At 36.9% G+C, this 25,728-nt stretch overlaps 1 protein-coding gene and 1 long non-coding RNA gene across 11 annotated transcripts in view; one reads left to right on the forward strand and one right to left on the reverse strand.

Annotated features, from left to right (window-relative positions):
* Nucleotides 1-1,458: 1,458 nt before the first annotated feature.
* Nucleotides 1,459-5,429, reverse strand: ZWINT (ZW10 interacting kinetochore protein). Of its 6 annotated transcripts, none has more exons than XM_055274349.2 (9): nt 5,216-5,429; nt 4,314-4,404; nt 4,039-4,162; nt 3,708-3,874; nt 3,505-3,561; nt 2,951-2,989; nt 2,598-2,729; nt 2,419-2,501; nt 1,459-2,227 (listed from the first exon to the last, which is right to left on the reverse strand). In XM_055274349.2, exons 1-8 carry the CDS (start codon nt 5,254-5,256, stop codon nt 2,460-2,462), a joined length of 693 nt encoding a protein of 230 aa, XP_055130324.1. In that variant the 5' UTR covers nt 5,257-5,429; the 3' UTR covers nt 1,459-2,227; nt 2,419-2,459. The 6 variants fall into 6 exon arrangements, with proteins under 6 accessions (XP_055130324.1, XP_063493961.1, XP_063493960.1 ...); XM_063637891.1 differs by having other exon boundaries at nt 1,459-2,190; nt 5,216-5,338; XM_063637890.1 differs by having other exon boundaries at nt 1,459-2,190; nt 2,598-2,747; nt 5,216-5,338.
* Nucleotides 5,430-5,478: 49 nt separating this feature from the next.
* The window catches only part of LOC129480507 (uncharacterized), a 221,950-nt gene continuing 201,700 nt past the window's right edge, over nt 5,479-25,728 (forward strand). For 4 of the 5 annotated variants that reach the window (XR_008657068.2, XR_010120468.1, XR_010120469.1 and 1 more), the window contains exon 1: nt 5,479-5,876. This is a non-coding gene — a long non-coding RNA (uncharacterized lncRNA). The remainder of the gene's footprint in view (nt 5,877-25,728) is intronic. The other variant, XR_010120470.1, reaches the window with a different exon arrangement.

Raw genomic sequence — 25,728 nt, forward strand, 5'->3', positions numbered from 1 at the left:
ATAAACCAGAGTCCCAAACTATTCACAATATAGTAAAACTATAGAGCACTAAATACAGGTGTTATAAGCACCAGCTTGGTAAAAAATGCATAGGAAGGGCTTTTAAACTGACAGTTGACTTCTCATCATCAAGGATCAAAACCAGATGACCGGAGAATCAGTGAGTTAATCTTCAATGTGTTAAGTCAAATTGCCTACCAAGCATTCTCTACATAATAAAAACATTTCTCAAGAATAAGGATGAAATAAAAATATTTTCATAGTAAAATTTAAAACATTATACAGTCTATGAACTCTAAGGGAAATTCTGAGACATTTCAGATGGAAAAAGTATTCCACATGAAAGCTCTGAAATGTAAAAATAATGTGGGCAAAAATAGTAAATACATTAGTAATAAAGCATTGACTGTATAAAATAATTTAAAAAATCAATTTATGAGAACACAAACAGGCTAGAAGTAATAAACGGGACAAAAATACCTTAATAGTTTAGAGTGGGATGATCTATCAATGGTTTCAGCTGTTTAGGCTTCATTTATTAAGAAAAGGATCAAGAGTCTTTAATTCTTTAACTAACTTGAGACATTGCTAACTATGAAAGCTAAACTAGCAGGTCTAAATTAGACCTTCTAAACAAACAAACAAACAAAAAGCATGAAAAAACAATAAAAAAAAAAATTAAAAGGCATGAAAGGGATAAATAAAAAGCCAAGAGAAAGCAAATAAAAAATGGACACAACTAGAAAATCATAAAGACAAATGTGACAGGTTTTTTATAAATAACCCTTTAAATGCTGTATACAAGTGGTAAATATAAAGAAAGGTTGAAACTAAAAAAGAATGGAAATTCAAGAGAAAGGATGTCAAGCAAAGGGTAACCAAAAGAATTGACAAAGTTATATTAATATTAAAACTAATAGTCTTCAAGGTTAAACACATTAGCCTATAGATGAAGCAGGCTACCACACAAAGGTAAGAGTTCAGTTCAGAAGAAAAATATAAATGTAAATTTACATATACCTTAATAAAGTAGCTGCAAAGTATGTAAGAAAATGGAACTATAAAGAGAAATGAACAAATCCACTATCATAGTTGGAGATTTGAACACACCTCTCTCAGGTGATATTCAGACAACGAAAAATTAAGTATATAAAAGATATAAATTGAAACAAAAATTGCAAACATAATCTAATAGAAAATACTACATGCAATCTAAAATGCATTCTTTCCAAACCTATGTGAAACATTAAAACAGATGACATCAAGGCTATAATTCACTCACCAAATTTCAAAGTTTGTTAAATAGATGATATTCTCTGACCAAATTAAATTCCCACAATCAATAGAAGACCAAATTATTTTTCAAAGAAATTTATGAATCAATGAAATAATTATAACAGAATATAGAAAATGCTATGAATTGAATGATTATGAAAATAAAGGAAGTCAGAAGAAATGTATAGCCTTAAATATTTATTTGAGAAAACAAATAAAGATCCAAATACGTGAGTTGATCATCTGATAAAAATAAGAGTTGACAAAAAAGGTACATCTTCTCCATCCGAAAACAGAAAGTAGGAAACGATCAAGGTATCACTAGAGGTCAATGAAACAAAACATACAACAGTGGATGACAAAAGTCAATCTCTGAATCTTTGAAAAGAATAAATGAACATCTGAAACCAGTGATCGAGAAATGTTTTAGGTAAGGTACAAAAAGATACCAAGAATGTTAACACTAGGCTATACATCCTAAAAGTCACATGAGCTCACTGTTATAACTCTGGTTCACAGCAAGAACCTTAGCACAAAGAAAGGACTCAACAAACATTTGGATCCATGAATAAAATTTGGATTAGTGAATAAATTATCTTCCCACATATAAGCACCTGCCTAAAACATTCTCCTCCTCCTTGAATTAAATTCAGCATGTCTGCATCACAGGGGGAAGCAACCCCTGAGGCCCAAGGCCAGTACCCCTTCCCCATCTGCACACCCTGTGTTCAAACCAGTCCCAGCTCCTGTCATGTTATTGGCTTCTGAGTATCTGTATTAATAGTTCTTCCTGCCAGCATATGAAGATGAACAAATACGCAACTGAGAGAGATCCAGGGCTTTTAATCCACAGATGCCAGAGCTTGCTGGGATGTAGTCAGAAATCAGGCTGAACTCAGGAGTTCACAGTCTTTCCTGTAATGATGGTTGGGAGGTGAGGGAAGTCAGAGGCCTGGGGAAGAAGACAGGGGTTAGCTCTGGGTGGGCTGAGCATGGGAATGAGGTGTAACATAAGCTCTTTCCTGTTCCCACCATCCATCTGTTCCATGGGTAGCAGAGCTCAGATGCAGAGAGAGGTAAAGCAGGCTTTCCCTCCTTCCACACTTGCAGTCCAGGGACACCAAGGCCTGAGTTTGGTCTGACCTGTTCTAGGATCTTTCTCCACGCTACTGTCCTCCAGGAAGTCATGGCAAATTTGCATCTCCAGCAGGTTGTAGACTGACAGCCTTGGAGAAATACAGTATAGTCAGTGGGTAAGGCCAATCTCCCAGCTTCTGTCTCCACCTGCCTGCCCATGCCCACTTGTTCCATCTCTCATTTACCTTGAAGGACACACCAGGGTCTCTCCCCATGGTGTCTCCTGTACTCTGCTCCTGGGGTCGAGTCAGCTGCTGGGGTTTATCATCTGGAAGATTCTCTGCCTCAGCCTCAGCCTCAGGGAACAACAGCTTACCCTGCAGGGTATACAGAAGCTGGAGGAAGGTCTGACACCTGCGAAGAGGAGGTAAGTGTGAAGGAAAGGAATCTCAGCTGGACCATTCTGAATCTGCAGCCCATGCTCCGGAACTTACCTCTGCAGCTTGTCCCGCTCCTGTTCTGCCTGCTGCTTCAGGTTTCCAAGTTTCTGAAACACCCCCTCAAGCTCCTGCTGAGTCCCTGTCTTACGCTCCCTCACCTCTGCAGAAACCTCCGCCAGATGCTGCAGATGCTTCTCCTGCCAGGAGTGAGCGTGCAGACATTATGCATCAGATGTTGAGGTCTTAGAAACTCCCTCCAACCTACACCCAGCTCAGGGCTCAGGCTCAATGATGTAAAGAGGGACTCTATTCACTTCAGGGTGGAGTAGGGGCCTAAAGAAAAGGAAAGATCAGAATGAGCTGTTCTAGGGTGAGGCACTCTTGAGGGGGGAGGGGCACAAAGGTGATAACACTTATTTAACTTGCTATGTGCCAGGTACTATTTTAAGCCCTTGCTGTAATGATCATTTAATCATCTTAATAACTCTCTAGAGTAGGTGTTATTATTGCCTCCATTTTAGATTAAGAAACAGAAAGGTGACCTGCCCAAGGTCATGCAGTGGTAAGTGGTGATACTGAGATTCAAGCCCATGTTGGTATTTATATTATAGTGCCTCAAAGGAGGAAGAAAAAAGGTTTTCTAGACAGGGGACACAGCCGATACAATGGCATGGTGGTGGGAAGGGATATTCTCCTAGGGGGATGAACCTACCTGTTGTAGCTGCCACTGGTTCTGGGCTGCTCTGCGTTTCTCCATGGCCATTTGTTTCTACAAGGGAGAAAGACCAAGAGAAGTCTATTTTTTCTGGCTGGAATTTTGGGAGATTGCAAGCTGGCACAACTCAGCTTGCTCACTCTTTCCCTCTTCCTATCTGACTGCCCTTCCCTCCCTGTACTCAAGACCCCTGGGTGTACCTTGGCCTGGAGCTGCTCAAAGGCTTCCTGGAGTTGTGTCCGTTTCCTCTGGGCTTCCTCCATCTGAGTCAGGGCCTTGGTGAGGCCAATTTTGATGGCCTCTACGTGCTCCCTGTAGGTGGCCTTCAGCTCTTTCCATTGTTCCTTAGCTGCAATTGCCTTCTGTCCTGAGATGAGCCACCAGGAATGAAAACATGAGTGAAGGTGGCCTGCTAGCCTGCCTCCCTGCAACACTGGGCCTCCTTCCCATCAGCCAAATGGGAGACCTAACTGAAATCCTCCTTCGTTCCCCACTCAGGCCAGCTGCTACTCCAATCCCCTGCCTACTCACGGCTCGTGTCTTCAGAAGCCAAGGGGTCCAGACCCTTAGCAGTGTCCTCCTGAGCCAGGATGTTCTGCAGGAAATCCACTACCTGAAGCTGGCTGCAGAGCAGCTTGTCTTTCTTCTGAGAGTCCTGCTCAGAGGGAGGGCAGAGACAGGGAACATCCTTACCTCCTTACAGGTTTCCTTAAGTCTGCTCTCTGCCAATGCTGCCCTGTATCTCAGTAAGAGGAGCCAGGACCAGACCCTGGATTCTGAAAGGCTCGCTCTCATCTTATACATACCACCACAAACTCAACCAGCATCTTGGCTGGCAGTTCTGCCTCCTCCTGCAGGCCTACAGGTTCCAGGATGCCTGCCACCTCAGCCAGGACCCTGGAGGGGCAAGGAAACACAGAAAATTGCAGTTTCTTGTGGTGCTAGTTCTACAGTTCGTCTGTGTACACAAACAAATGTGGATGTGTAATCAGTATATATAGTATTGAAAGTCTTGCCTTGACCAGAGTTTGCATAAGGGCCTGAAGGGCCCACAGCCTGCAACCAGGAATGGCGTGCATGGAGGGCATACGGTGGTAATACGTGCCAAAAGGAAAATCAGCAGGGCTAGTGGATAAGGAGTTTGAGGAAAGCGCTGAGATTTTAAATAGGGAGTGTCTCACTGAAGAGAAACCATTTGAGTCAGGATGTGAAGGAAGCCAGGGAGATATGCATGGAAGGGGAAGAATGCTGGGCCTTGGGATCCCTCCTGGCACTGAGCACCAGCCTTGGGGCAGGGTCTTGGAATAGTTGAGAAAGGACTCAAGGCAAAGGGCTGGATGCCTGGGTCTACTCTAGGGTTTTTCATTATTAGGGACTGGAGCAGTCTACGAAGGGGCAGGGATGGGGACGAGAAGTGATTGGGAATGTGTCGTGTTGGGACAAGAAGACAGAAGTGAAACCGTCTCCTAGAGCACATCCTGTGGAGTACGTGGATGTGGGGAGCGGCGAACGGTCCCCCAAAGGCCGTACTCCTGGAGCAGGCAACAGTCACCTCAGGAACTTAAGACGGGACTGCGGTGAGGATCACTTCACGGCAGGGTCGAACCTCAACAGCTGTACAGGGTCCTGGGCACCAATCATTACACATAGGGGCCCACAAGGTCCTCCCAGGCCCGGCCCCAGCTGCCACTTAGCCGCAAAAACTTACTCTAGGGCTGCAGCTTCCGCCTCTGTCTCCGCTGCCTCCATCTTTCCAGGCGCCAAGTCCAGCTGCCTTCCCACAATCCCCAGGTTTACTTTGAAATCACAGTCGACTTCGCGCCGGGGCAGGCGATTGGCTGCAGGGTTTAGTGGGCGGGCATCAAGAACCACTGTGCGCTCTAATTGGCAGGCGCGGATTCGCACATTGGCGTGCTTCGCTGCTTGGCGCAAGCGCGGTTATGGCTAGGCGCGCACGGGTTCTGCGCCTGCGCGCTAGTCCGTACGGGGTGCCAGAGACTGTAAGTGGGGCTTGAACTCGGCTGCGCGCCTGTGGAAGTTCTTTCTTTACTCGAAAGAGGGAAAGCATTTCCTTGAGTTTGCATTTTAGGGGAAGCTTACAGCATTGACACTTTGTTTAAAATATTCACTACTGCTGTAGAAAAAAAAAAAAAAACGAAAAACAGTGGGGTTGTTTCTAAGACGCTGGGAATCAGTAAAGAAGAATAGTGATCCGGGACATACTGGAAGCAAATGATCTGAGCTCAAAAAACGAGCTGCTTTCAGAGATATTAGTATTTTAGAGATGCGATACAGGAGAGTGAACTCAAGCAGAGCCCAGCGGATTGCCTGCGTTGGCAAAATAGAACAGATATTCTGGGGAGACCAAGGTAGGTAATGTTCTTTGCAGAGTACAGGAGAAAGATAACTGCTGAGAGAGAACTTGGTATTCATTCAGTTGAGTACTGAGCAGTATGTGTCTCAAGAAACTAGCCAAAAGATTTTTAAAGATACCAGGACATGGCCGGTCGCGGTGGCTCACGCCTGTAATCCCAGCACTTTGGGAGTCTGAGGCAGGTGAATTACGAGGTCAGGAGTTCGAGACCAGCCTGGCCAACATGGTGAAACCCCCGTCTCTACTAAAAGTACAAAAAAAATTAGCTGGGCGTGGTGGCGGGCGCCTGTAATCCCAGCTATTCGGGAGACTGAGGCAGGAGAATTGCTTGAACCCGGGAGGCTGAGGTTACAGTTAGCCGAAATTGCGCCACTGCACTAAAGCCCTGGTGACAGTGCGAGACTCCGTCTCAAAAAAAAAAAAAAAAAAATATATATATATATATATATATAGACATTACAGAGGGTCAGAAATAGTCTCTATTTCCACTAACCAGGCTGGAAAACTTCATAGTCCATAGGACGTTGGACAGAGTACACACAAAAAAAGTCTTGATTTAATAGTTGTTTACTAATTATTTAGTAGGCAGTAATTAGTCCTAGCTGATCAGTGCTGTAGTGCCATCTAACTCTTAAAAGTAAGACCCAAATAGATCAAACTTAACAAACCATGACAGATGACAAGACCAAACTTAAGCAGTATTTATAGAAATAGAAAAATGTTCACCAACCAATTAAGGTGCAATTTACATATGGCATACAAAGAAAAGTTACCAAGCTTGCAAAAAGAAAAAAAAAAAACACATAATGAGGAGAAAAATCAATTGCTGATCAGAACTGAAGTAATGTTAGAATCAACAGGCAAGGACATTAAAACAGTTATTGTAACTATATCCCATATCTTCAAAAAGATATCAGAACTATAATGAAAAAGGTAAGTGATGCTAAGGATGTAAAGAAAGTGGAATTCTCATGTTGATGATGGAAATGTAAAATGGTGCATAGGCTTTGAACATAGAGTTATCGTATGAGTCACAATTTCACTCCTAGTTATATATCCAAGACAAATAAAAACATGGGGACACAGAAGTACACAAACCTCTATAGCAGCATTATTCACAAAAGCTGAAAGGTAAAAACAACCCAAAGGCCCATTAGCTGATGAGTGAAAATGCATACTTTCATTCAATGAAGTATTAATCAGTAATAAAGAGAACTGTATTACATGCTAAATAATGGTTACTATATGCTAAAATATGAATGAACCTTGAAAATATACTAAGTGAAAGAAGCTAATTACAAAAGACCACATAATATATTATTTCATTTATGTGAAATGTCTAGATTTGACAAATCTATAGCAACAGAATGTAAATTTATATAGTGCTTGTCCAGGGCTGGGGATTGGTGGGAATAAGAGGTTGAGAGAGTATGGGGAGGGACTGCAAATGGATATAGTTTTTCTTTTAAAGGGATAAATACAATGTTCTACAATTAGGTTATGGTGAAGGTTGTACAATTCTATACAGAAAACCACTAAATTTACACTTTATTGCTGTCATAAAAGCTGTTAAAAAAAGTTAACCAAAGACACAATACTTGTAATAAAGACCTAAATCAAACTTGTAGAGGTGAAAACTACAACGTGATAGATGGAATTAGATGGTATTAATAGTATGTTACACATTGCAGAATGAAAGTGAAACACAGCTCTAGAGAAACTACCGAAAATCAATCACAGAATATTAAAAAATGAAAATAACATGAACAGATCAATGGTGAGCTGTGAGACAACTTCTAACAGCCTAATAATATACTTGAAAGTGGAGTCTCAGAGAGGCAAGGGGAGAGGACAAGAAAACATAATAAAGACCAAAAAATTTGAAATGTGATGAAAAATATAAATTCATATATTCAAGAAGCTTCACAAATCTCAAACACAAGAAATATTAAGCAAATGACATCAAGTTATACCATAATTGCATAACTCAAAACCATTGATAAAAAATTGTAAAGTAATTAGGGGTGTTGGGGCACATGTTACATAGAAACAAAGATAAGGATTACGGGAAATTTCTTCTTGGAACAATGCAAGCAAGACAGTAGAGTAACATCTTTCAAGTACTGTAAGAATCAAAAAAAGTCAACCTTGATTATTATTTCCAGCAAACAGCTTTCAAAAGTGAAGGCTAACTAGGCCGGGCGCAGTGGCTCACACCTATAATCCCAGCACTTTGGAAGGCCGAGGCAGGCAGATCCGTGTTGGTCAGGCTGGTCTCGAAGACCTGACCTCAGGTGATCTGCCCGCTTCAGCCTCCCAAAGTGCTGGGATTATAGGCATGAGCCACCGCACCTGGCCTTCAATTTCTTGAGGATCTGTAGTAATTTATCCTCTCTTATTTCTGGTAGTCTCTTAGTCTGTCTGTCTCTCTCTCTGTCTCTCTTTCTCCTTTCTTTCCTCTCTCTTTTTCTCTTAATTAGTCCAGCTTTAGTTGTATTCATTTGTAGACTTTCTTTTTCAGAAATAACTTTGGGTTTATTGTTTCTCCTCTATAAATGTTCTGTGTTTTCAATAACACTGATTTATGTTTGTATCTTTATTATTAATATTTCCTGGCATGTTTTATACGTGCCAAATCGAAACTATTGGTTGATGATATCGTTCTGTCATCCATATTCTTTTATGTCATGTCATTCTACCAATTGTTGAAAATAAAATGGAGAAACTTCCCACTGTATTTGTGGATTTGTCTATTTCTCGTTTCAGTTCTATCTGTATTTTTGTCACATAGGTTGAAGCCCTGGAGTTTGGGTCATACACATATAATATTGCTATATGTTCATGGTGGGTTTTTAAATTTTTAATTATAATGTAATGCCCATATTTTCTCCTAGTAATTTTTTTGTTCCAAGGCCTAACTTTATAATGCTAATGTAGGCACTACTGCAATTTTTATTAATGTATGCAGAATATATTCTTTTTGCATAATATTTCTTTTAATGTATGTGTTGCTATTTTTGAGTTTCTTAAAAAGAGCATATAGTTGGTTATGGTTTTTTTAAACCTACTCTGTCAAATCTTGTCTATTAATGTGCATGTTTAGACATTTTAACATTGAAAGTATATTATACGTATGTATTTGTTATATATCAGTTTACATAAGTGAGGTTTGTTGGTGTCTATGTATTATCAGTGATGGAATTTTGAGCTACATAATTCCATTTATTTATTTTGTATAACTTGTATCTTTGCTGAGATCTTCTAAATTCCATGAGATTTCTAAAGCAGTTTTATGATAGTTGTTTTAAAATTCTCCCCCAAATGACTCCAATTCGTCTCCATATTGGCATTCCTTAATTTTCTCACTAAATTTTAGTTCTCCTGCTTCTTAGTATAATGAGTGATGTTTTATTGTATCCTGGACATTTTGGTTATCTGTTAGGTAATTCTTTTTTTCTATCTAAGTCTTCTATCAGGAAGTTAAGTTTAATGTGTCAGTTCCATTCTACTTCTGTGAGCTTTCATTCTCATAAAGTTTAGTTCCCAAACCCTTTCAGTGTTATTCTTGGCTGCTCTATTTTCTCATGCTGCTGGAGCTCCTCCTGCTGAATCCCCCCAACTGGTGCTATCTGCAGGATCACTGGGCAGTCTTCTGGGGTGAAGCTAGAAGCCACTGAATCTTGTCTTTATACTACCGGGTGGAAACCAAGGAGACACAGGGCTTTGCTATTGTTGTAGCTGTGAGCAGATGGGGCCACTCTCAGGGCCCTGGATCCAGAATGGGGATTGAATAACTAGGGCTTTACTTCTGCAGCTGCTGGGAGATCATAACACCCACCTGGCCTGAGTCATGGAGCAAGGGCTGAGATGGCTGAGGATTCACTGTTTCACTGCTGTTAATGAATTTGATCATTAACAGAAGCCTCCTTTGTGGAAAATGCTTAACAATCCCCTTAGGTCTCTTGGCTTCTACTCTGCCAGGCCTTTGGTCAAAAAGAGCAAGTTTTACCCTTTTTTTATTCTATGCCTATTGGTTGTTCCTTGCTGTAGGCCTTTCCAATACCTGAAATATAGAGAAACTGAAAAGAAATCTCAGGGAACCCATCACATTATTATTTCTCAAGTCCTGTAGTCTCTAGCCTGTCCGCCTTCTTTACAGCTTTCAGAATCCTTTTATTGTTGTCTATTAAATAATTTGCAGAGTATGTAATTATACTTAGAGAAGAGGAAGGAACAGAAAAAAGTGAATCAACACCATCTTCTTTCTGAAACTTTATTTATAGCTGTCATTATAACATATTTTTATATCATTCAAAATTAGCAGTGATCCTAGAACATAATACGTGCCTGGAAAGTAAAATTATAAGTAAATGAATTAACAAGTTAAGTGGTTGCCTAAATAAAAGGAAAGAAGAAAGAAAGGAAAGAAGAAAAGAAGTCATGAATGAAGAAAATAGAAAAGGAAAGGAAAGAAAGATTGCTGTTATCAATGGACTATTAACAATGTTATATACTGGAAAAGACACCGGCCTCACTTGTGTTACTAGCCAATTTATAATTTTGGTAATGAATTTAAGTTTTATAAACATATTTTCTAATTTATAAAATAAAAGGCTCTGATGAAAATTTGTTATCCCTTTCAGTCACATATGTTCTGGGTCTTAAATAGTCTCTCTGAAAGCCATAATTGATGCTCCATTTAAAAGTGGTTTGCTATTAAGCTTATAGCTGTAGCTTCTGAGGCAGCATGCAAGCCCTGTGACACAGCTGTGCAGTAGTAGGTAACGGCAGCAAGTCAATTGAATTGGTGTAAAACAATAAGAGATTCTGTACATTTTTTTGAAGCAATGGCATATGTAGGGCATGAGTCAAAAAGGTTGAGCTGCCAAAAAATGAAAGGCTCAACAGAGCTTTCACCTGTGAGCAGCTGGTCACACAATTTTGATTTTCCAAATATCTTCACATGTTGAGAGAAACCCACCCAGTGATTATTATCTTTGAACATCAAGGACAAACGTGTCATAGTTAATGACTATCCAACTGTTAATGCAGTCTGTGCCTTTATTGGAACTTCTGTTCCCAGTCTAAAGGATATTTCATTTAACTGATATATTTTGCCTTGTTGATCTTCCATTAGCACCTAACCTTTTTATGTAAGAAGTCACTAGGGATATGCTGAGGGTGCATATGTTTACTCTCTTGACCCAAACTTAACTAATGAACTTGTATAAAGTGTTAAACAAATTTTGGAATTCAGAATAAAATTTTCAATAAAGAAAATGTATAAATGTGTCATTAAAACATTTTGCTAGAGGCATAGCTATGTACACTATCCTTCACAGATATGTAGTATGCTTCATGAGTATATATGGCACCATGGTTGCTCTTCAGATGCAAGCTGGAAGACTGTTCAGGGTTAATATTTTGAGAGCTTTCTATAATCCCTTCCCCAAAGATAAGTAAAGCTTTCTAAAATGTAAATCTGATTGTATATTTTCATTGCTTTATTAAGTCTTTCCATGCATATTTATTAAACATCTAGTGTGTGCAACACACTGTACTAATGTGGAGAATATGGTATAGAGTGTGAATAAAAGAGATATAAAACTTACAGTCTATTAAGTGAATGCTTGAGATACCAAACTCTCTTAACATTTTTTTAGTCCCTACATGTTAATGACTGTTTATGACTTTTAAAAATGTTTTCCTATTTATTTTCCCCTCCTCACTTTCCCATTTTTCTCTACCTATATCTCCCTACCCTAAAGTAAAACTTGCTTTCGGTTGCCCTTAACCTTTGTCATATGCTCTTCCTTTTGACTGAAGTATCATGTCATCAAAACCTGCATACTTATGTGAAAAATACCACTCATTTTCCATCCCTTGCTTCGATATCAGTTCTTCTGAAAGTCCTTTCCTGGTGATCCTGACAGCCACTGGACGTTATCTAAATGGTGCTTCTCTACTTTCCCGTACCACTCTCTATATACTGTCTCACAGTGCCTCTTATTACATAGTTGTAAACAATATTATATAGCCATATTTAGGTTTTCATGGATTTAGAACATTTTAAAATATGTTGTCAATTGTGGTAAAATCTGTAACATGAAATCTACCTTTTAAAAAATGTTTACATGTACAGTATATAATTGTTAACTATATGAACATGGTTGTATAGCAGGTCTGTAGATATTTTTCATCTTTCATGACTAAAGCTCTATACTCGTTGAACAGCAAATTCTCATTTCCCCTCTCCCCCTAACCCTAGGCAACTACAATCCCACTTTCTGTTTCTGAGAGTTTGAGACTTTAGATATCTTACATAAATGGAGTCATGAAATATTTGCATTTCTGTGACCATTTTATTTCACGTAGTATAATATGTCAATGTTCATTCCTATGATGACATATGAAAAGATTCTCTTAGTTTTTAAAAAGTGGATAATATACTACTATGTGTCATTTTCCTTATCCATTCATCCATCAATGGACATTCAAATCCTTTTAAACTCTTGGCTACTGTGAATAATGCTGCAATGAACATTAAAGTGCAGATATATTCCACTCAAGGTTCTGATTTCAATTCTTTTGGATAAGTATCTGGAATTATGAAGGCTGAATCATATGGTAGCTCTACTTTTTAATTTCTTTGGGGAAACTCCGTAATGTTTTCTATAGCAGCTGGACCGCTATGAATTCCCACTGACAGACTTCTAATTTCTCCACATCCTCATCAACACTTGTTATTTATGACTTTTCCCTTTTGTATTTTATTTTTATAATGACCATACGTGTTAAGGTATGAGGTGATAAATTATGGTTTTATTTAGATTTCCATGATGATTAGTGGTACTGAGCATCTTTTATATGCTGATTGGCCATTTGTATTTCTTCTTCGGAGAAATGTCTATTGAAATTCTTTGACCATTTTTTAATTGGATCATTTGTTTTTATGTTGGGTTATTGGAGCACCTCATGTATTTTGGTATTAATCCCTATATCAGATATTTGCATTCCATACATTGGCTTTTCACTCTGTTGACTGTTTTCTTATCAACGCAGAAACCTTTTAAGTTTAATTCGTTCCCACTTGTCTATTTTGCTTTAGTTACTTGTGTTTTTGGTGTTATAGCTAATAAATTATTGACATAACCAATGTTATAAAGATTTTCCCTTACATATTCTTCTAGAAATTTTAAAATTCCAGATCTTACACTTAAGTCTTTAATCCATTTTCATTTGGCTTTTGTGTAGTTTGTAAGATAGAGGTCCACTTTTATTTTACATGTGGATATCTAGTTTTTCCAACACCATTTGCTAAAGAGGCTATCATTTCCTCATCGTGTAGTTTTGGCACCTTTGTCAGGGATCATTTGATTGTATAGACATGGGGTTATTTCTAGGAACTCTATTCTGTTTCATTGGTCTAAATTTCTGTCCTTATGCCAGTTTCACATTGACTTGGTCACTTTAGTTTTGTAATAGGTTTTGAAGCCATAAACTGTGAGGCCTTCAGCTTAGTTCTTTCTCGAGATTTTTTTTTTTTTTTTTTTTTTACTCTTCAGGGACTTTTCTGGTTGCATAGGAATTATAGGATTGTTTTCTCTATTTCTGAAGAGAAAAATGCTGTTGAGATTTTTATTGGGATAGCATTCAATCTGTAGAACACTTTGGGTTATATGAAAATATTAAAAAGATTAGGTTTTCCAATCTATGAACATGAGGTGTCTTTCCATTTATTTGCGTCTTCTCTAATTTATTTTAGCAAACTTTTGCAGTTTTCAGTGTACAAGTCTTTTACCTCCTTGGTTAAGTTTATTCCAAAGTATTTTATAAACTTGATGCTATTATAAATTTTCTTTTCAAATTGTTTAGTTGGTGTAAATAAACACCACTTATTTTTGTATGTTATTTTTATACTGTAGCTTTGCTGAATTTATTAGTTCTAAATTTTTTGTGGAATCATTAGGAATTTCTTCATATATGATTATGTCATCTGTGAACAGAGATAATTTTATTCTTATTTTCTGATTTGGGTTTATTTATTTATTTTTCTTGCCACATTTCTCTTTCTAGGACTTCCAGTACTATGTTAAATAGAAGTGGTGATAGAAGGCATCCTTGTCTTATTCTTAACCTTAGAGGAAGAGCTTGTATGTTTTGCACCATTGAAGATGATGTTACTGTAGGATTTTCTTATATGGCTTTTATTATGTTGAGGTTTTTCCTCATCTATTGATATAATCATGTGTTTTCATTTTTAATTCTGTTCATGTGCTAAATCACATTTATTGATTTGTGTACATTAAACCAACCTTGCATCCCAAGAATGAAGCCTACTTAGTCACAGCAAATTAACTTTTTAATGTACAGTTTAATTTGGTTGGCTAATATTTTGTTACAGATTTTTGCATCTGTGTTCATCAGGGATATTGGCCTATAGTTTTTGTTGTTGTTGTTTGTGTCTTTGCCAGGTTTTTGTATCAGGTGATGATGGCTTCCTAGAATGAGTTAGGGAGGAGTCCCTCCATCTTGATTTTGGGTAATAGAATTGGTACCAGCACTTCTTTGTATGTCTAACAGAATTTGGCTGTGAATCTTTCTGGTCTGGTGCTTTTTTTGGCCTGTAGTTTTTATTACTGTTTGAATTCCAGGCTTGATATTGGTCTGTTCATTGATTCAGTTTCTTCCTGATTTAATCTTGGGAGATTGCACATTTCCAAAATTTGTTCATTTTCTCTAGTTTTTCCAGTTTGTGTTCATAGAGGTGTTCATAATAGTCTCTGAGAAACTTTTGTATTTCTGTAGGATCAGTTGTAATGTCACCTTTGTCATTTCTGATTGTTCTTATTTGGATCTTCTCTTTTTTCTTTGTTAATCTAGCTAGAGGTCTATCAATCTTTATCCTTTGAAAAATACAACTTTTGGTTTCATTGGCTCTTTGTATGGATTTTCATTGACCCTTAGTATGGATAAAATCAGTTCTGCTCTGATTTTAATTATTGCTTTTTTTCTCCTAGCTTAGGGGTGAGTTTGTTCTTGTTTTTGTAGTTCTTCTAGGTTTGATGTTAGATTGTTAATGTGACATCTTTCTACTTTTTGAGGTTGGCGTTAGCGCTATAAACATTACTCTTAACATTGCTTCTCTGCATCCCACAGATTTTGGTATGTTGTGTCTCTGTTTTCATTTATTTCGAATATTTTTAAATTTCTGCTTTGATGTTATTTGTTGGCCTAAAAGTCACTGAGGAGCAAGTTGTTTAATTTCCATGTAATTGTATGGTTTTGAGCCATCTTAGTATTGATCACTATTTTTATTTCACTGTGGTTCCAGCGTATGGTTTGTATGATTTTCATTTTTTTAATTTACTGAGACTTCATTTATTGCCAAGCATGTGGTTGATCTTGGAGTAGGTTCTATGTGCAGATGATAAGAATCTGTATAATGTGGTTGAGGAGCGGAACATTCTGTACATGTCTATTAGGTCCAGTTTGTCAAGTTTCAAGTTTAAGTCTAGAAATTTTTGGTAATTTCAGCCTCAATAATCTGTCTAATGCTGTCAGCAGGGTGTTGAAATCCCTGTTTATTATTATGTGGCTACCTAATTATTTTCATAGGCCTAGAAGTACTTTTTTTATGAATCTGGGTTCTCGAATATTGGGTACATATATATTTTTGATAATTAAATCTTCTTATTCAATTGAAACCTTTTTTGTTATTTGATGCTGTTCTTTGTCCTTTTTTACTGTAGCTGATTTAAAGTCTGTTTTTCTGGTACTAGAATAGTGACTCCTGCACTTTTTGTTTTTCATTTGTATGGTAGATCTTTCTCCAGTGCTTTACTTTCAGCCCATGTGTGTCATTATCTGTGAGATCCGTCTCTTGAAGAGAGCAATTAGATAGGTTTTTTTTTTTATTCACCTGGCCACTCTGTGGCTTTTAAGTGGGGCATTTAGATTGTTCACATATAAGGTAATATTGGTATGTGAGGTTTTGAGCCTATCATAAAGTTGTTAGCTTGCTGCTTTGCAGTCTCTATTGTGTGGTGGCTTTACAGGGTCTTCAGGCTATGTACCTAGGTTTGTTTTTGTGGTAGTGGTTATTGTTATTTTGTTTCTATGTTTAAAACTCCCTTAAGGATGTCCTGTAATACTGGACTTGTGGCAATGAAAACCTGTAGCACTTGCTTTTCTGGAAAATATTTTTATTTCATCTTCTCTTATGAAGCTTAGTTTGGCAGGATATGAAATTTTTGGTTGGAATTTCTTTTCTTTAAGAATGCTGAAAATAGGCCCCCAATTTTTCCTGGCCTGTAAGGTTTCTGCTGAGTTGGCCACTTTTAGCCTGATGGGACTCCCTTTGTATGTGATCTGAAATGTTTCCCTAGCTTCCTTTTAACAATTTTTCTATGGCAGTGACCTTGGATAGTCCAGTGACCATATGCTTTGATTATGTTCCTTTTGTATAGTATCTGACAAAGGTTCTCTGGATTTCTTGTATATGGGTGTCTAACTCTCTGGCCAGATTAGGGAAATTTCCTTGAATTATTTCCTCAAATATGTTTTCCAGGTTGTTTAAATTTTCTCTTTTTCTCTTAGGAATGCCAATAATTTGTAGGTTTGGTCACTTAATCTCCTATTCCTCAGAAACCTTGTTCGTTTTTAAAAATTCTTTTGTAGTGTTGGCATTTACCACTGAAAACTTATTATCTTTTTACTACTTTTGCTATATCTCATGTATTTTGGTATGTTCTGTTTCTAATTAGTTATCCCAAAATATTTTCTAATTTCACTTTTGATTTCTTCCTTGTCCCATTGGTTGTTTGAGAGTGTGTTATTTAATTTCCATGTATGTGGCTTTTTTAGTATTATTTTTTGCTGTTGATTTATAGTTTCACTTGATTCTGGGTGGAAGATACACTTAGTATAATTTAAAACTTTTAAAGTTTGTTGGTGCTTGTTTTGTGACCTATCAAATAATTAGTCCTGTAAAACATTCTGTGTATGCTTGACAAGACTGTGTACTGTCTTCCTTTTGGGTAAAATATTCTCTATATGTTCATAGGGTTCATTTGGTCTATATTTTATTCATGTCCTCTATTTCCTTATTGAATTTTTCTCTATATGTTCATCAGCTTTTTTTATAATTCCAAGTTTATTTTTTTATTTTTATTTTGTATTATACTTTAAGTTCTAGGGTACATGTTCACAACGTGCAGGTTTGTTACATATGTATACATGTGCCATGTTGGTGTACTGCACCCATTAACTCGTCATCATTAGGTATATCTCCTAATGCTATTCCTGTCTGCTCTCCTCAGCCCGGTGTATGATGTTCCCCTTCCTGTGTCCATGTGTTCTCACTGTTCAGTTCCCACCTATGAGTGAGAACATGCAGTGTTTGGTTTTTTGTCCTTGCAATAGTTTGCTGAGAATGACGGTTTCTAGCTTCAGCCATGTCCCTACAAAGGACATGAACTCATCCTTTTTTATGGCTGCATAGTATTCCATGGTGTATATGAGCCACATTTTCTTAATCCAGTCTATCATTGTTGGATATTTGGGTTGGTTCCAAGTCTTTGCTATTGTGAATAGTGCCGCAATAAACATACGTGTGCATGTGTCTTTATAGCAGCATGATTTATAATCCTTTGGGTATATACCCAGTAATGGGATGGCTGGGTCAAATGGTATTTCTAGTTTTAGATCCTTGAGGAATTGCCACACTGTCTTCTACAATGGTTGAAGTAGTTTACAGTCCCACCAACAGTGTAAAAATGTTCCTGTTTTTCCACATCCTCTCCAGCACCTGTTGTTTCCTGACTTTTTAATGATGGCCATTCTAACTGGTGTGAGATGGTATCTCACTGTGGTTTTGATTTGCATTTCTCTGATGGCCAGTGATGATGAGCATTTTTTCATGTGCCTTTTGGCTGCATAAATGTCTTCTTTTGAGAAGTGTCTGTTCATATCCTTTGCCCGCTTTTTGATGGGGTTGTTTGTTTTTTTCTTGTAAATTTGTTTGAGTTCTTTGTATATTCTGGATATTAGCCCTTTGTCAGATGAGTAGATTGCAAAAATTTTTTCCCATTCTGTAGGTTGCCTGTTTACTCTGATGGTAGTTTCTTTTGCTGTGCAGAAGCTCTTTAGTTTAATTAGATCCCTTGGAAGAACATTCTGTGCTCATGGATAGGAAGAATCAATATTGTGAAAATGGCCATACTGCCCAAGGTAATTTATAGATTCAATGCCACCCCCATCAAGCTACCAATGACTTTCTTCACAGAATTGAAAAAAACTACTTTAAAGTTCATATGGAACCAAAAAAGAGCCCGCATTGCCAAGTCAATCCTAAGCCAAAAAAAAAAAAAAAAAACAAAGCTGGAGGCATCATGCTACCTGACTTCAAACTATACTACAAGGCTACAGTAACCAAAACGTCATGGTACTGGTACCAAAACAGAGATACAGGGCAATGGAACAGAACAGAGCCCTCAGAAATAATACCACACATCTACAACCATCTGATCTTTTACAACCTGACAAAAACAAGAAATGCGGAAAGGATTCTCTATTTAATAAATGGTGCTCGGAAAACTGGCTAGCCATATGTAGAAAGCTGAAACTGGATCCCTTCCTTACACGTTATACAAAAATTAATTCAAGATGGATTAAAGACTTAAATGTTAGACCTAAAAACGTAAAAACCCTAGAAGAAAACCTACGCAATACCATTCAGGACATAGGCATAGGCAAGGACTTCATGTCTAAAACACCAAAAGCAATGGCAACAAAAGCCAAAATTGAGAAATGTTCATCAGTTTTTTAAAGTAGGGTGTAGAAATTGCCTATTATTTTTGCATTGCTTTCTATTTCTCCCTTTAGTTCTGTCGCTATTTAAAAAATGTATATTTGGGTCCTCTGATATTTCTTGCATATATATTTATAATTATTATATTTTCGTGGTTAATGGACCATTTCATGATTATATAATGTTATTGTTTGTGTTTTATGACAGTTTTTATTTAGTCTATTTTATCTGATTTTTATTGTGCTCACTCACCCCTATACCATTTTTGTTACTATTTTCATGGAATATTTTCTACCATTTTAATGGACTCCTTCTAAATCTTTCATAATGCATGTATTGTTCCACTTAATGGTGTACCAGAAGTCCCACTTTGTATCTATGTATGTGTATATGTATGTATGTATTTATTTATTTTTGCACCTGTGACTGGATAATTTCAAATGACCTTTCTTTTAGCTTGCAGATTTTTTCTTCTGCTTGATTAAGTCTGGGGTCAAACTTCTCTATGAAATTTTTTATTTCAGTTATTGTGTTCTTAGGCTTTAAAAGTTGTGATTTTTTAAAAAAAGTTTTTGTCTCTTGTTTGATATTCTCATTCTTTGTTTGTTTGCCAAGCCCATTGGGCATCTCTACAACAGTTACCTTGAATTCTTTGTCTGGTAGTTAATATGCCTCAATTTTTCTTAGGATCAGTTTCTGGAGATTCATTTCGTTTGTTTGATTAGATCATGTTTTCTGTTTTACTCTATGCCTTTAAGTTTGTGTTGGGACCCACACATTTGAAATAACAGCCACCTCTTCCATTCTTTCTGATTTCTTACTAGGAAACACTTATGCAATCAGCCTGGCTAAAGATTCTAGCAGCCTTTCCAGTCTTTTCTGGGGATGTGTCTTCTGTGGGACTGTGCATGCAAATTAGCAATTAGAGAGTTTTCCTTGTTTCTTTTTCAGGAGATTGTAGTATCTTGGACCTTCTGGTGTCTATCTCTGGTATTGCAGGTTATTTGACTAACTCCAGCTGCTGAGCTGTTTTATACTCAGCATACCCCTAGGTATCTAAGGTATGCTTGTTCTGTCAGTGCTCTGAGTCGGTGAGGCTGAAATCAGTCCCTCTCACAGCTCACTGAAAAACTATAGAATTAGATACATATTCCATTCTTTTCTTTCCCAGGGGAGAAGCCATTACTTAGTCTCTTAATCCTGAAGTAGTGAGTTGTGCTGGTTTTTGTCCGTGGTTTTTGTGTGTTTTTTTTGGTGTGGTTTTCATTGTGTTCTCTCATGCTATCTATCACAAGCCACTGAGCTCTCTTGTTCTCTATGGCCCAAGGCATTTAAGGTATTTTGGTTACCCATCAGTGCTCTGAATCACACGAGACAGAAATTAGTCCCTCAGACAGCACACCAAAAATCTGGAACATTCTACTCTTCCTTTTACTTTCTGAGAGAAGCCAGAAGTTGGTCTCTTTCTCCTAGTTATGCCAGACTTGGAGAGAAGTTGACACAGTCAAAATGGCTTTTCGTACCCCTTTCAATGTGTTTGTTTTTGGTTTGGAGCTGGCATCACTCTGATTTCAGGATTTCTTATAAAGACTTTTTGGACCATATGTTGTTTTAAGTTGGAGTTTTGGTGGAGAAACAAGATTTTTGGATTACTATTCAGCTATCTTGCTGACATCACTTCGGGTTTTGATCATCTTGTGCAACATAGGTACCTTAGATTTGGTACTCAACAAATATCTATAGAATCTGAATAAACTACTCTCAATTCAGGCTTATAATATTAAACTTGCTTCTAAATGACATCAAAATGCTTAGCTTTGTGAAGACATCCATGGCCTTGGCAGAGTTGTTCATTTGTCTTCAAGACTGTGGGTTTCAGGGCATAGCGTCCATGCATATTCAACCGATAAAACAACAAAGCCGTAAGTAATGCTGTCTGATAGAGTTTTTTCCAATGATGAACATGTTTATTTCTGCTATCCAAAAAGATTGCCAGAAGCCATATGTGGCTTGTGAGCACTTGAAATGTGGCTAGTGTGACTGATAGAGTTTTAAATATAACTTAAATTTAATTTTTTGAAAACTGAATTTTAAATAAGTTCATGTGGCTAATCATTACCATGCTGGACAGTGCAACTCTAAAAAACTTGAGAGCTGTTATGTCTTTAAAAATGTATTTTGAAAATATTTATGCTACAGCATTTTCTCTTTTCGTATTGTGAGAAGGAACCTACAGTCATGCCATATCATTGTATTGACTTGACAATAAGTTTCTGCCTGCTACCAGACCCAGTTTTTTTTTGTTTTGCTTGGTTTTGTTTTCTTTATTCTTTTTTTTTTTTATTTTGGACATTTTCTTGGCTGTATTTATGCATCCATAAAACAGGTAATGACTCAATTTTATTGTTAATGTTATTATTCCATGGTATTTAAAACTTATGTCAAATAAATAGTATGCATTTATTTAGATCAAATAATACTACAAAGTTTAAAAAAGAAGTGAGATATTTTTCTGGCCACCACTTTATCCCACTCCTGAGTTATGCTCCTTTGAAACAACTACTTTGAACTTTTACAGCTATTTCTCCTGATATTTCCCTTCATACATGTAAAATATGATTAAACCTATTTTTCAGATATAAAGAATATTCTATATTCATGTATGGCAGATAAGGATCCAAATCTCTTTTATTACCCCACTGTCCACACACACACACACACACACTCACACTCACATAATATAGTCATATTGTAATTTTAGTCAAATTAAATGTTGGTAATTTACATGCACAAATTTATGCAAATAATTTTTACAACTGAGGCAGGATTTGGGGGAGAAAATGCCTATCATTTACACTTGACTTTCTCTTTCATGTGAGCACTCCTGCTTCCTTTTTGCCTCCTCTCCTTATTCACTCCAGAGAAGTTGGGGTTATCAATCTAATTAATGAATTTGGTAGAAACAACAGGAAGATCTGACTATGCCTCTTTCTCTCATGTCTTCCCATTAAAAATTAACTTGCTTATGAATTGCTACTTCTATAGAATTCAGCATTGGATCTTGATCAATTAAATGGGGGTCATAGGCTTTGGCAAAGTTTTAGGGTCTGGAAAACCTCTAACAGCTATACAAGTGATGTAATTTGGCTCTGTGTCCCCATCCAGATCTCATCTCAAATTGTAATCCCCATATGTCAAAGGAGGGACCTGGTGGGAAGTGATTGGATCATGGGGGCAGTTTCCCCCATGCTAGTCTCATGATAGTGAGTGAGTTCTCATGAGATCTGATGGTATAAAAGTGTGTGGCTTTCTTCACTCTCTCTCTCTCTCTCCTGCTGCCATGTAAGACATGCCCTTTGCCTTCTGCCATGATTTTAAGTTTCTTGAGGCCTTTCCAGAAGCAGAAGCCTGTGCAACCCACAGAATAGTGAGTTAATTAAACTCCTTTTCTTAATTTATAACTCTGTCTCAGGTATGTCTTTATAGAAGTGTGAGAATGAACCAATACACTGGCCCATAGTGAGTTCTTAATATAAGTTACTAATGTGATTATCTGTGTATAAATTATACAATAAGAAGAACAGTTCAGATTTATTTACATTATGCTCTTCATGTTTCTCAAAATGTCATGATAATTTTGGGCAGAAATGTATTAACATCATCCATTAAAACGGCTAGGGCAAAGGATATGAACAGACACTTCTAAAAAGAAGACATTTATGCAACCAACAAACATGAAAAAATGTTCATCATCACTGGTCATTAGAGAACTGCAAATCAAAACCACTATGAAATACCATCTCACGCCAGTCAGAATGGCGATCATTAAAAAGTAAGGAAACAACAGATGCTGGAGAGGATATAGAGAAATAGGAACGCTTTTACACTGTTTGGTGGGAGTGTAAATTAGTTCAACCATTGTGGAAGACAGTGTGGCTATTCCTCAAGGATCTAGAACTGGAAATACCATTTGACCCAGCAATCCCATTACTGGGTATATACCCAAAGGATTATAAATCATTCTACTATAATGATACATGCACACATATGTTTATTGTGGCACTGTTCACAATAGCAAAGACTTGGAACCAGCCCAAATGTCCATCCATGATAGACTGGATAAAGAAAATGTGGTATACACTATGGAATACTATGTGGCCATAAAAAAGGATGAGTTCATGTCCTTTGCAGGGACATAGATGAAGCTGGAAACCATCATTCTCAGCAAACTAACGCAAGAACAGAAAACCAAATACTGCATGTTCTCACTCATAAAGTGGAAGTTGAACAATGGGAACACATGGACACGGGGAGAGGGACATCGCACCCTGGGGGGCGCTTAGGGGAGGTATAGCATTAGGAGAAATACCTAATGTAGGTGATGGGTTGATGGGTGCAGCAAACCACCATGACACATGTATACCTATGTAACAAAACTGCACGTTCTGCACATGTATCTCAGAACTTAAAGCATAATAATAATAAAACAATTTATACTGATTAAAAAATGTTATCTCACATCAGATACAGAGAATAAATGAGCAGCCTCCAATCCTTTTTAGGAAGGAGGCACGACATAAATAAACAAAATATGGACTAAATGAAATATAACTTAAGCAATCTCCCTAGATACATTTTTCGACAAACCTGAAATCTATTAGATAAAAAGAAGTGTCTGAGATGAACATACATATGGATAGTCCAAGAGTACTGACCCTAAATTAGAGTTGTAGTCACTGCTATTATATATAGTATTTTATAATAATTTTTTAAGTCTATACTGTTTTGGACAGAATTATGTCCCCCCAAAATTCATATATTAAAGTCCTTAATCTCAATATGACTGTATTTGGAAATAGGGACTTTAAGGAGGTAATTAAGGTTAAATGGGTCCCTAATCCAGTAAGACTACTGTCTTTACAATAATAATAAGAAAAACTAGGAATACATGCACACAGAGAAAAGACCGTGTGAAGACACAGCAAGAAGGTGGCAGTCTGCAAGCCTCGAAGAGTGATCCCAACAGAAAACAACCCTGCCAGCACCTTGATCGTGGACATCCGGGCTTCAGAAGAGTGGGAAAATAAATTTCTTTTGCTTAAGCCACCCAAGTCTGTGGCATTTTTTATGGCAGTCCAAGCAGATTAATACACACATCTTATCATCAGTTGGAAATACAATATGATTCCATAACTTTGAACCATCCAAAATTATCTAATCATTGTACTGCAGGTCACATTCCTTTATTTAATAATTGATTAGATCACTTTTACTCTTCCTACAATCATTTTTGTATCATGCTTTATTTGTTCGTTGGCAATGAAATTTTGTTTCCTATTATAAATACTGGAATGATTTTATCTCATTTCCCTGTCTAGAAAAATGAATCATGGAGAGACATTAACATTAAACAATAATTTTGGCAAATAATACTTTTGTGTTTTAAGAATGAGGGCCATAAATTGCATTAATAACTTCACTCTATTAATCAGTGCCTCTTTTCATTGTAAAATAAATATGTATACACACACATTAAATTACTCTATTGAGGGAAGGAAAGGCATTTGGATATGTGGTTTCTGCATGTGGGTTAGTTATTAAACAGAAAAAAATTAAAAGAAATAGAACATTTTTAAATTTTAAAAATATATAATGGCATATTTAACAGTTACGAAACTATGCTGTTTCTCATGAAAATATATGTAAGTAAACAAAAATGAATATAATAATTGTAGAATGAATAAAAAGGGAGAATAAGAAATGTATGTGAGCATGTCTGTTTCCTAAAAACTTACACACAGAAGTTCATTGTGTAACTAACCATTGCTGAATGGACTGGATTTGTAATCCAAGGAATGTTCTCTGTATCACTAGTGAAAGTAAGTGGAGCTCAAACAATGTGACACAAATCTGAAAAACCATAACACTTAGTTTTTGGTTGCTATAACAAATCACTATAAACTGGGTAGTTTATAAACAACTTATTTCTCACATTGCAGGAGGTTGACAAGTCCAAGATGAAGATGCGGTAGATTAGGTATCTGGTGAGGGCCTGCTTACTGGTTCTTGGACAGTGATCTTTTTGCCCCGTCTTCACATGTTGGAAATTAGGAATGAGCTCCTTTAGTCCTCTTTTATAAAGGCACTAGTTCCATTCATGAGGCTCAGCTCTCATGACCTAATCATCTCCCAAAGGCCCTACCTTCTACTACCTTGGGGGTTTGGATATAATACACAAATTTTGAGAGATACAAACATCCAGATCATTTCACTTTGATAGACTGAATCACCTTAATATGAGAATAATGCTTTTCAGAATTACCTGAGGCCTGAAAAGAGCATTAACTATAATCAGCTGCCTTTAGTCTAATGAAAATTTGTAATTTCCATTTCAGAGGCAAGAACCAGATCTGTCAAGTGACTTAGATATGGGAATACAGCTAACTAGTCATCATTTAGGATTTAGAATGCCTGTTTTCTTTTTCCATGTTGCTGCTTATTCAGTGAGTGGTTTTTCCCACTTTATACTGTATTTATATGTGGTAACCCTATTCGTGAGCTTTGGGGAATAGTTATGTACTAAATAAACACGCAAGTTTACATTAATCACATTATTTTTCAACTGTGTGTTCCATTCTTTCTCAAAAAAATAAAGATTATATGTTTTTACCAAATCTAAGTGACATGGTCAGTCATTAATTAGTAAAAAGAAATTCCCAAATGCACAAAATCCTTCCTTTTTCTAAATAGGATATTATTTCTACTTTACAAAGCTAATAGCTATTGCTTCTCTAGAGACAAGTCCAACTGCCCAATATGTGGCAAAATTATAATGAAAAGATAACTTTTAAAATGTACCTCATTAGTCTTTAGTATGTATCTATGAAGGAGGTAACTGTTGGCTTAAAATGTATATAGGATGAGAGCTTGAAAAAAATTAGAGGTCAAGTTAATATTCTAAATGTTACAGTTTATACGTTAAAGAGAGATTTGGGCTGGAAATAATTTGGAAATTATGTAGATTAAATTAAAAATA

This window comes from Symphalangus syndactylus, chromosome 4, assembly GCF_028878055.3.
Source record: "Symphalangus syndactylus isolate Jambi chromosome 4, NHGRI_mSymSyn1-v2.1_pri, whole genome shotgun sequence".
In the NCBI taxonomy this organism is placed as follows: Eukaryota; Metazoa; Chordata; class Mammalia; order Primates; family Hylobatidae; genus Symphalangus; species Symphalangus syndactylus.